General features: G+C 39.6%; 3 protein-coding genes across 4 annotated transcripts; 1 reads left to right on the forward strand and 2 right to left on the reverse strand.

Annotated features, from left to right (window-relative positions):
- The first annotated feature begins 964 nt into the window (after positions 1-964).
- LOC131302959 (xyloglucan galactosyltransferase XLT2-like) lies at positions 965-2,416 on the forward strand. The gene has a single exon (XM_058329750.1). It carries the CDS (start codon positions 965-967, stop codon positions 2,414-2,416), a length of 1,452 nt encoding a protein of 483 aa, XP_058185733.1.
- A 174-nt stretch (positions 2,417-2,590) lies between these two features.
- On the reverse strand, positions 2,591-3,411 carry LOC131303709 (protein VACUOLELESS GAMETOPHYTES-like). Its single transcript, XM_058330705.1, has one exon. It carries the CDS (start codon positions 3,409-3,411, stop codon positions 2,848-2,850), a length of 564 nt encoding a protein of 187 aa, XP_058186688.1. The 3' UTR covers positions 2,591-2,847.
- Positions 2,591-7,027, reverse strand: LOC131303702 (protein VACUOLELESS GAMETOPHYTES-like). Of its 2 annotated transcripts, XM_058330698.1 has the most exons (3): positions 6,814-7,027; positions 4,302-5,057; positions 2,591-3,853 (listed from the first exon to the last, which is right to left on the reverse strand). In XM_058330698.1, the coding sequence occupies exons 2-3, from the start codon at positions 5,048-5,050 to the stop codon at positions 3,613-3,615; spliced, it is 990 nt and encodes a 329-aa protein (XP_058186681.1). In that variant the 5' UTR covers positions 5,051-5,057; positions 6,814-7,027; the 3' UTR covers positions 2,591-3,612. The 2 variants fall into 2 exon arrangements, with proteins under 2 accessions (XP_058186681.1, XP_058186680.1); XM_058330697.1 differs by having other exon boundaries at positions 4,302-7,021.
- Positions 7,028-11,172: the final 4,145 nt, after the last annotated feature.

Genomic DNA, 11,172 nt, shown 5'->3' on the forward strand with positions numbered 1-11,172 from the left:
AAAAATATTAAATGTATATGGTTAAAATATTTTCCTAAATTTAAAGAAAAAAAAAGAAAGACTTCTTTTCATTGTGCAACAAACAATATACAAAAATCATGGAATTCGTTTTCTGTATTCATGAAAACTAGCTAGAAAAAAAAATTAGAGAGAATAACTTCAACTTTGTCGACAGATAATGAAAGAAAATAATTAATCAAGGTTACCAATACCTATTGCCGATATAAAAAAGGAAAAAAAAAAAAAAAACAGTTGTCAATTGTATTTTATCTATTAAAATACCAACTGGTATTTTATTTTATCAATAAAAAACAGTTGTTAAATGATTGTTCAAATTCCGGGGGTATATATGTTATGTTCTCTTTCACTTTTGTCAATGGTATTTATCACTAAAAAAGAGTGGTTGACCTGTTGTTATTCTTTGTGGTTGCCTTAATTAATCTCTTCGTGAATCAGACGCTTCGGTGTCAAAGTTTTACCTACCAAACTCCATTATGCCTGATCTCTACACAAAAGGCTGTGCGGAGTCTAGTTCAGGATTCCAAATACAAAAATTATCTAACTTGTTCGTTAATTTTAAAATAAATACAATGATACCTCTTTTAAAAACTAATACAATCGAATAATTATAAGTTTTTAATAAAATCTTCCTTTTTTTTTTTTTTAAAGAATTTCAACAAACATTTAGGCAATTCTTTAAAGCATTTATAGTTACTAGATTAAGTTGATTATTTTCAAAGTTATTCAAAAAACAAAAAAAAAAAAAACGAATGCCCCGAATTATTTGTGTAAAACTCGGAAATAGATCATAGTGCACAATCTGTGCCACAGTATTTTCGTCACCTAATTATATAATAAATGTATATTTAGCTGCTTTAGAACCCCAAGACTAATCACAACTCCATCTAATTAAACCAATAAACCAAACACATCCTCTCTCTCTCTCTCTCTTAACACTAATACAATGTCGCTTCCAGTTTCCGACCACAGGTCGACCGAACTCGAAGGCCCAAAAGAGCAGCCTAAATCACCAAACCTTAAATCCACAGTAAAATCGTTCCTATCCCACCTTACACCACTCCATCACGCTTTTCTCTTGGTCGTAATCTTATCCCAAGTAATCCTAGTTTTATACGTTACTCGTAACCCCAAACTCTCTCCATCCTCCGAATCCCCTGCTCAACCATCTCCGGAATTCCAAGCCGTAGCCGCAGCCGCAGCCGTAGACAAATGCGATTCCCGTTGGATTTACGTCTACAATCTCCCCCCGATGTTCAACTACGAACTCAAGAACAACGTCTGCAACCAAACGAACTACTGCGACAGATATTCAAACGACGACTTCGGACCAGCAGCGAAAGAGCTCGCTGGCATCGTACCGGAGAGCATTCTACCGGCGTGGTACTGGACCGATGTGTACTCGGGCGACGTGTTGTACCACGGTCGGATGCTGAACTACAAGTGCCGAACACTAGAGCCTGAGTCTGCTACGGCGTTCTACATACCTTTTTATGCTGGACTCGCGGTCGAGGTCGAACACCATTGGCGTCTTGAGATGTTTATTAAGTCTGTCCAGGAAGACAAGTGGTGGAAGCGATCCAACGGCTCCGATCATTTCATCATGCTTGCACGGACAACATGGGATTTCCGACGGTCGAGAGAGGATGACGGTTGGGGGTCCAGCTTCCTTAGTGTTCCCGAGATATTAGAGCACGTCGTCCATTTATCCGTCGAGCGAAACATGTGGGACGACCTAGAAGTCGCTGTACCTTACCCCACTGTATTCCACCCCAGGTCGGAATCTGATATCGTCGAGTGGCAGAGCTTCGTCCGGAGCCGGCAACGGAACCACCTCTTCACGTTCCTCGGCGGCCCTCGCGAGTTCATCGAGAACGGTCTCCGAGGGGCTTTACAGAAGCAGTGTCTCGACGAGCCGATCGCATGCCGCCAAGTGGACTGCTACGGGAACAACTGCGGCATCGACGGGACGAAGGCGATCATGGCGGCGTTTCTCGACTCCGATTTCTGTCTCCAAGAGGGGGACACGGTCTCGAAACATGCCGTTGTCGAGTGCATGTTGGCCGGTTCGATACCGGTTTTTTTCTCGCCAGAGACAGCTTACTGGCAGTACGAGCTGTTCATGCCGGTTGATCCGGAGAGTTACTCGGTTTTTATACACCATGACGATGTGAGTAATGGAACGGATATAAAGAGAGTGTTGGGAGGGTATGGGAGAGAGGAAGTGGAGAGAATGAGAGAGAAGGTAATAGAATATATGCCGAGATTTCTGTATGCAAAATCGAGTCAAGGGTTGGAAGAAACAAGAGATGCTTTTGATATTGCTATTGAAGGTGTACTGAGCAAATACAAGGCCCACATGGAGAGGGGTAGGATCGGGAATTGGAATGAAATATGACTGATAAAATGTACACATTGTTCCATTTGCATCATAATGTTATGCATTTGTTGTCTTTCTTTACTTCAATCAAATTTGGGTAAGTTTGTGTCTTGCTTTCTTCACTGTACATTGCAAAAAAAATGCCAAACATACGATGAATTATGTCATCTGTAACACAAGAACCCCAAGGTCTGAAACTAACGGCCATAAAATTGCATAACTTAACTAACTTTTAACGATGCCATGCATCGGGAATAACACCATACAAACTCTTTTGCGACATACAAAAAAAAAAAAAAAGACAAATAACAAGGTGCACATTCAATCCTCATGCATTATGTGACTTAAGAGTGTAACTATGAATACACTTTGGGGTAGAAAATATCCAGTGGCTTCTTCACAGAACTTCTCTTGCTTGCTGCATCATTCGCACACTCGTGGTGGAGCCTTCACTTACAAGGAGCACATTCAAAGGCCATACTATCCTTTAGGAGTAATCCACCGCAGCTATTACAAGAGGGCTGTTGGCAATTGTTCTTAGGGCATCGAACGCAAGAAAGAAGGTGGGAGTGTTTGTCAACCTTGAGAGTATCCCCAAACTTCACATTTAAATGCAAATCGCTGAAGAAAGTTTCGACACATCCTGTATGGAACGATTGGTCGCAATCGACACAGTGATAGAACCAACGTTTGGGGTTTACTTCTCGCTCACACATCTCACAATAATACTCATCCATATGGTTTTCAACGGGTGAGTAGGTTAACAAGAAAGGGTGTTTATCCCATCTATGCGTGAACTTTGACGGCAATAGAGCACAAAAATAGCATAAGATGAAACTGCAACCACCGCATTCAAACACAAACCCTTGAACATTCCCACTACATATGCTACAAATAACATTGCATACTTTCCTTGAAGCAAGGGCACGCTGGTGAGCTTCATGTCGGATAATAGTGGGTAGGGAAGCACACAGGATGTCGAGGTAGAAATCACAAGAAGAGCAACCAAACATAAAGACGTTGCACCATTTTGAACAACATGCACATTTGCGTAGACGAAAGTTTGTGCTGAGCTCTGCAATCAAGATAAGCGGGTGCTCTGGGTGACATGGATGTTGCAATTTGTCGGGTAACTCTGCACAACACTCATGGAGAAAGAAGTTGCATTGACTGCAGTGGAAATATGGGGCCGAAACGGGTTGGGCGCACGCTTTTCAATTTTCTCTTCGTCTCTCCTCAGTCATGAGGGGAAGTTTGTCTTCGTTGATTATGTTGTCAGCGAAAACCAATGGATGGTCATGACTAATGTGAGTGACCTCTGAGGCTTTTTTATACTTCCCTTGCAGCCCGATGTGCTTGATGAAAAGCAGTAGAGGATCGACCGATTGATCGGCTAATGGCAATCTGATCAGCTTTGGGTCAACATTTTTGGATTCGACCTCTATTTCACAGTCCCTGAAACAAGAAGATTATTAACGAAATGCCGAGCATAAAAAAGATCATTAAATAAATGTCATCACTTGGGCGGGGGAAAAATTCTATTTGAATCATGATTTCATGAGTGATGGAGGAAATTATAGAGAGGGGAAGAAAAAACTGATCGAGTTTTTTTTTTTTTTCCTTTTACCTTGTCCTCTATAACTCTCTTAAAAATATTACAATCCAGACAGCCTTAAAACTCGCTTATTGTATCATCGACATTTAGGAGGCAAAACTTACATCATATTTAGATCTTCGCGTGGTACAGAAATTTATCGAGGGAAGGAAAACTGACTTTTCATATCTTTTCTTCTACCTTTTTTCCCTTCCTTGAGTCCAATAGAGTAATTCACCATCCAAACACAGCCTAAAGAAAAAACAATCAAACAAATGGGACATTGCAAGGCAAGAAGAGTACGTCAACCTGAACGGCTCGGCCTTGGATGTTGCACAATTGACATGGGCGAAGTATCGGCAACCAACGCAAAGATAAACCCAATGCATTCTGCTCAACTTCCCAGAACAAATATCACAATCAGGCCTAAACTGATAATGTTCATCGGGAAGAGAATACGAGAGAGCAAGTTGGTGATGGTGCTTATGGTATTTTACAGTGCGCGGTAGCGAAGCACATATCTGGTTGACCCAGAACCTGCACGTGGTACAAAGGTACGAGGCCCCTCTATGTTCGGTACCACAAGCCAAACAAAAGAACAAGGCCGGCCTCTGCACGTGGATCAACTGGTGGTTGTGGCTCTCATGCTTGATCGTATGGTGAATCATATCCATTGCCGAAAGGCATACAATGTCGATATTAAAGCTACATTTGTAGCAACTGTAGAAAAACCTCTCACATTTTTTGCCACAGGTAGAACAGTGGCAAATGGTTTCGCCATTAGGTGGGTGTGCGAGGAGAGTGAGTGGATGGTGAGAGTGAATTGGGTGTGTCCGTAGCTCTTGAGGAAGCTCTGCACATGATTGGTGCAAGTAAAAATTGCACCATATGCACCAATAGGTGGGACCCCAGATCGGTTGTTCACATCCATAGCAGGATAAATCAGTACCCACATTGTTGTGTTCTTCGAAAATGAATCGATGATTTTTGTGGCTAAAATGACTGAGCTCCCGTTTGGAAGAAACTGATTCTCGTTTGGAATCAATTTGTATGTGCATTGCTGTTCTTCTCGGTCCATATAACCCCAAAACAAAAACAAAAACAAAAACAAAAACAACAAAGGTCATAAGCACAATCTTGAATGCCGAACAACTATTAGTTAATCCAAGACATAACTTAGTTAATGACCATATGGTAGATATACCAAGCTATCGTTCAAAATCTCGAGAATGTTATAGGATTACTTCAGCACGCAGCTATCATTGCAAATCCCACTAAAATTATTGGATTAATTCAGCACCTTGTTGTTAGGACACCAGAGGAGGGCGAAGCTCCAGCCACTCGGGCAGGGTCATGTTACAAAATAAAATTGTTCTCATTAGAAAATTACATTGACCCCCGCCTAGTGTGCAAAAAATGAAGGCTTGCTTGGTTTTCTTCGATCTAAACAATTCATGTACAAAATTCACTGTCTTTACGGAGAAAGAGGCAAGTAAAATTCACGGAAAATTAACTAATTGCTTAAATTAGGGATCGGGATAGTATAATATATTCATTACCACGTAATTTTTGGGAAATTTAGTTGACCGACGACAAATTTCCTTAAGTTGCCGCTACCCAACACCTTATCGCTTCACGCTTCTAATCAATGGGCAAGACTCAAGAGACATATAATCTCAAAAAAAAAAAAAAAAAAAATTCAAAACACAATCTTTAATCATCGCTTAATTAAAGTCAATTGACTTGTTTTTGTCTTTTCCTCGAATTTTTTTTTAATCTCAAAAGCTAAACAAATTCGTTACAGTATAATCGAAAAAGCAAAAAAAAAATATTTATGCGTTTCTTACTTTGGTCCATATTCTTTTATTTCTTAATCGAAGACAAACATATTTTGACCGAAATCTATAATAAATAATAAATAAAAATCCACTAACAATTAGTAAAATCAACCACCTACAACAATAAATATAAATTAGTCCCAATTTACGATTATTGCATCTACAAATACTTGATCCAAATAGGATCAGACTAAATCTAGGACTGTAAAACGGTCCGGATTGGATCGAATTCTTATGAATCTGATCCTAATCCGTATTTCACGGTTTTTAGAAAATGAAATCCAATCCTAATCTAAAAGTCTCATGGTTCGGTTCCAATCCAAACCGTGAGTCATAGTTCGGTCCTGATTTTATCCACAAATTTTCTTCCATAAAAATAAAATAATACTACTGCCAACCAAAAATGCAAAGTATAAACACTTATTAGTGTTATGAAATGTATTAACTAATAAGCGTTTGAAGCGTTGCTAGTTTCAAGATTCAGATAACATTACAGCAAGCAAGTTCTACTATTCCAGTTCAGAATCATCCAAGGCGGCAACCAAATAAAGAATAAGCATTGTCACATTAATATAAAATTGTTAAAAAATTCATAACAATTAGTAAAGTTCTGATTATTTATAAATATTACACATTTATATATATATATATATATATATATTTTTTTTTTTTAAAATCTCACGTTCCGGTTCAGTTAATCCTCGGTTTTGAAATGAAAATTCTATTATAATCTATATTTCACGGTTTTTTAATTTTTGAATCTGTGTTCGGACCATTAATCTATAGACAAAATTCAAAAAGCACATATCAATTCTGTCCGAACCGGTTTCACAGTTTTCAATTTTTCTTGGACAGCCCTGACTAGATCTAGTAAAAGTTGGCTCTTTCAGAAGTAAAGTTGGATACAGACTATAATCTCTGTAAATTTCTAGAGAGGATGCAAGTTATTTCCACAGCTGACATATGTAAACCCTAAATCTTACCAAAATTCCTCCCAAGTTGATACAAAGCACGCGAATCAGAAGCAGTTGTGGAGTCCCTTCACAGAATAACCAGTTGTGGCGAATTGACAATGAAAGCAAGAAAGAACGAGAAGGAAAATTTGATGAAGAAGAGTAATGTGATGGAAATTAAAAGCCTCTCAATTTCTATCACACATACAGAACACGCACCATCTCCCACCCATCCTTCGTCTGTGAAAATTGCTATTCCCCCCCCCCCCCCCCCGCCCGACACCCCACCCCCCGGCCCCACACCAAATTGACCTCCTTACCTCTTCCCCCCTTCCTTCTTTTTTCCTTTTTGTTTTCTTTTTCCCTTTTCCTTTTTGTTTTCTTTTATCTTTTTCCCTTTTCCTTTTTGTTTTCTTTTCCCCCAGCCTTCCATTTTTGTTTTCTCTTTTTCTTATCCGGCCGTTTTCCTTTTTTTTTTACCCGCCCCCCCCCCCCCGCCGAGCCTTCCCTTTTTGTTTCTTTTTGTTTTTACCCGGCACCCCCAGCCCTCTCTTTTTGTTTTTTTTGTTTTTAATCAAACCCCAGCTTTTCTTTAAAACCTGGATTATCCCCGGCCCCCCACCCAAAAAACATCCGGCCCCCCCTCCCCTCTTAAAACACCTTCACCTTTGTTTTTTTTTTTTTTTAATCAAACCCCAGCCTTTCCTTAAAACCCGGATTATCCCCCGGCCCCCCACCCAAAAAACATCCGGCCCCCCCTCCCCTCTTAAAACACCTTCACCTTTGTTTTTTTTTTTTAATCAAACCCCAGCCTTTCCTTAAAACCCGGATTATCCCCCGGCCCCCCACCCAAAAAACATCCGGCCCCCCCCTCCCCTCTTAAAACACCTTCACCTTTGTTTTTTTTTTTTTAATCAAACCCCAGCTTTTCCTTAAAATCCGGATTATCCCCCGGCCCCCCTCCCCTCTTAAAACACCTTCACCTTTCAAATTTTATTTTTATTTAATTAATTTTATCTTATTTATTTAATTTCTATAAATATACCGGGTCAAAAATCGTATTTTTTTGATCATTTTATTTTAAATGGTCATAATGAATTTTTTGCTTTAAAACTTTTCAACAAATACCCTAAAACTCATTATTTAGTTTCAAGACTCTTTTAGGGTGTTCATTGAAAGGCTTTGGAGGCAAAAATTTATTACGACCATTTAGGATGAAATGATCAGAAAAATAACCACTTTGTTTGGTTGAGGTTTTAGAAAGTTATTTTTGAGAGTTGAGTGGTAATAAGTGGAGAGAGATAGAGAGAGAAATTTATTGAAAATTGTGCCGAGAGTAAAAGTTACTCTCAAAATGGTGAACCAAGCGGAGTGGATCTTTGCACCAGTTCAAACAGATTGAAAATTGAAATATTTATTTTTGTAACTATATTTTTATTAGACTTGAACCTAGAATTAGACTTCAACCATAGAGCAAATATAGGGGGGGGGGGGGGGGGGGGGGGGGGGGCCATATGGGGTGAGGAGAGAGGTCCTCATTTTCCTATAAATAGAATCATTTGTGAAACCATTCAATTCACACCTTGAATCTCTCCAACTTTCCTCTCTAGAAACTTTGTGTTTGCTCTTTGTTCTTACTTTGTTCTTGGTATTATTGAGTTTCTTCTTGAATTCTTCAAGAAACTCAACCCAAGGCCGCCACCAAATCACCACCTGATCAGCCTCTCGATCCAAAAAATTTAGTAGTTTAGTCAATATTTATTTTCGAGAGAAAAAAAAGTATTTTCTTTTCTCTTTCGAAGCTACCATAAGCTTACTGTAAGAAGTCACTTCGTTCGATAGCCACATTTATCTTCCGTAAGCTACCGTAACCTTCTGTTATATTTTATTTTTGTGTTTAAAAATGCATATTAAGTTAAAATACTAAAGATAGCTAGAAAACTTATTCTACTAAAATTACTGGTCTAAAGCATAAGTGGTTTCCACTCCAAAGGTGTCCGTCCATGTGACACTATGCTTTATGATCGTTTTTACAATTGTGGAGTAACCCGAGGCTAACACCCTCGAAAGTTTGTCAACAAGTCTGGCTTCGTACCGACTAAGGAAGGAATGGTGATTCTAATTGGACTCGTCCGACCATCCGACCTGGGACTTTCTTGGTTATTTCTATGTCAAACATAATCCACACAATTTAGAATAATGATTTTCGGTGAAAATTTAGCATGGTTACTTAGGCTTTCCTCACAGACTGTGTATCTGTCAAATTTTTTAGGAACGCCGCAGCGGAAAATTCGGGAAGGAGCAATGGATGACTACAACTTTTCAATTTCAGATAGTTGGTCATTTGAGAATGATGTTCGTAGTGAGGAGAGTGTCTCCCACAATAGTCGCGATTATACACTAGAATTTACCACCGACCAGGTTAGTTTTCACTGTTATTGTTTTGCATATTCGTTATTTATGTTAAGACTGGTTAATGTTGTATTTATACATATTCGTTTTTTTTATATAGATTTTTGAAAGTAGAGAAGATATGTTAGCTTGGGCGCGGAGCGTTGGTCTAAAATATGATATTGTGGTGGTTATTTTAAATTCTGCTAAGTTAAAAGGCGGCAAATTGCCGAAGTGCATTCTTGGTTGTGAAAGAGGAGGAAAGTACGAACCGCCACGGTATCTGGTTGAAGGGCAATCCTTGCAAAGAAACACTGGGACTAGAAAATGCGATTGCCCATTTCAACTGCGAGATATACCACAACATCCATACGGTATCAGGTGGGGTTTAGAGGTTATTAGTGGTGTCCATAACCATGAAACAGCAAAACATATTGAGGGCCACGAGTACCCGTCAAGGCTAAAACCAGTAGAGAAACAATTTGTGGCCGACGTGGCCAATAGCACAACATCTACTACACTAGGAAATATTTTTTGATACTTTCCTATTTAAACACAGTGCATTATTCTATTACAGGGCAGAGTCTGCACATGCGAGGCTAAAGGCATATTTGGGGGATACCATGTCATCGCTACAAACATCTTTTGATAAAATAGAAAAGATGTTGAAAAATCAGTTCGGGGAAATTAAGAAGTCGTTCGAGAAATCATTGAACATTCCACGCCACAAACAATTACGTGACGACATTTTTGATCAGGTAAGGTGTCGAATTTCATTAGAAGCAATGGAGTTCATAGATGATCAGCTACAAACCGCTTTAGAAGTATCCCCCCACATTGTTGGCTATTGCAACTGTACGATCAAAATCACACACGGATTGCCATGCATGCACGATCTTGCATATTATCGTTCCATTTCCACTCCAATTCCGCTATGGAGTATTCATGCTCATTGGACTATGTTGTCTATGCACGCAACCGAGTTTAATGAGGAGGGAGCACGATCTGACAGGACATCTCAGGTCGTTGAGATATTAGATGGGATGGATCCACCTATGCGAGAGCATATCATAGACAGGATTATCGATATGGCAGATCCATCTCGTAGCACAGTTCGACCTCCATCGTATAACACAGAACATAGAGGTCGACCTACAGGTAGAGATGAGCAAAGTACACGTCGCATACCTTCTTTCTCAGAAGCATCCACTTCAGGATCAAGGACTGCAACATCGCGAGTGAGAGGGAGAGGGAGACGTGGGAGGGGTTCGGGGGTTCGCAACACTCAATTTATAGTTGCATCCATCACTGATCGCTACATTCAACGATTACCTCAGGCTTTTCAGCCTTATATTTCCCACACTGTTGACGTGCTTAGTGATGGTCATTGTGGATTCAGGGCAATAGCTGCACTAATCGGGTATAGTGAAAATGATTGGAGTCGAGTACGAGAGGAGCTTATTGAAGAAATTCAACAAAATTATTATCTATACAGTGTGATTTATCCAGCAGATGATTGGCCAAATCGTCTACTAATTTTACTGAATTGGTTCGAGCCTACAGCACCAGAGAATCATTGGATGGAGGCTATGACTTTGGGAGTTGTCATCGCAACAAGGTACAACCTAGTACTGCATACATTTGATGAGGATGTTTACGGTTGTTTTACTCATTTGCCATTGAGGTCCCCTCCAGTTCCAATCGAATACCGCCGGGAAATTGCTATTGCCCGTGTTAACAACAATCACTTCGTGCAAATTTTCTTAGAACCTCATTACCCTGTACCACCCATCCCAACATGGTGGGAGGTGAATTCATCGGATGAAGCTAAAGGATGGGCTGCCAGTTATGAAACACGTTTGCTATTGTGGTACGAAGTAATGGGTATAAGCACGCCGGGAGCAGCATTTGGAGGAGATATTGATTAAAATTTGTGTTTTTATTTATTTTCATGTTTTGACAATATGTACTCAATTATAATAAAATGAAATTTTATTT

Source organism: Rhododendron vialii, chromosome 10a (genome assembly GCF_030253575.1).
Source record: "Rhododendron vialii isolate Sample 1 chromosome 10a, ASM3025357v1".
Taxonomy (NCBI): domain Eukaryota; kingdom Viridiplantae; phylum Streptophyta; class Magnoliopsida; order Ericales; family Ericaceae; genus Rhododendron; species Rhododendron vialii.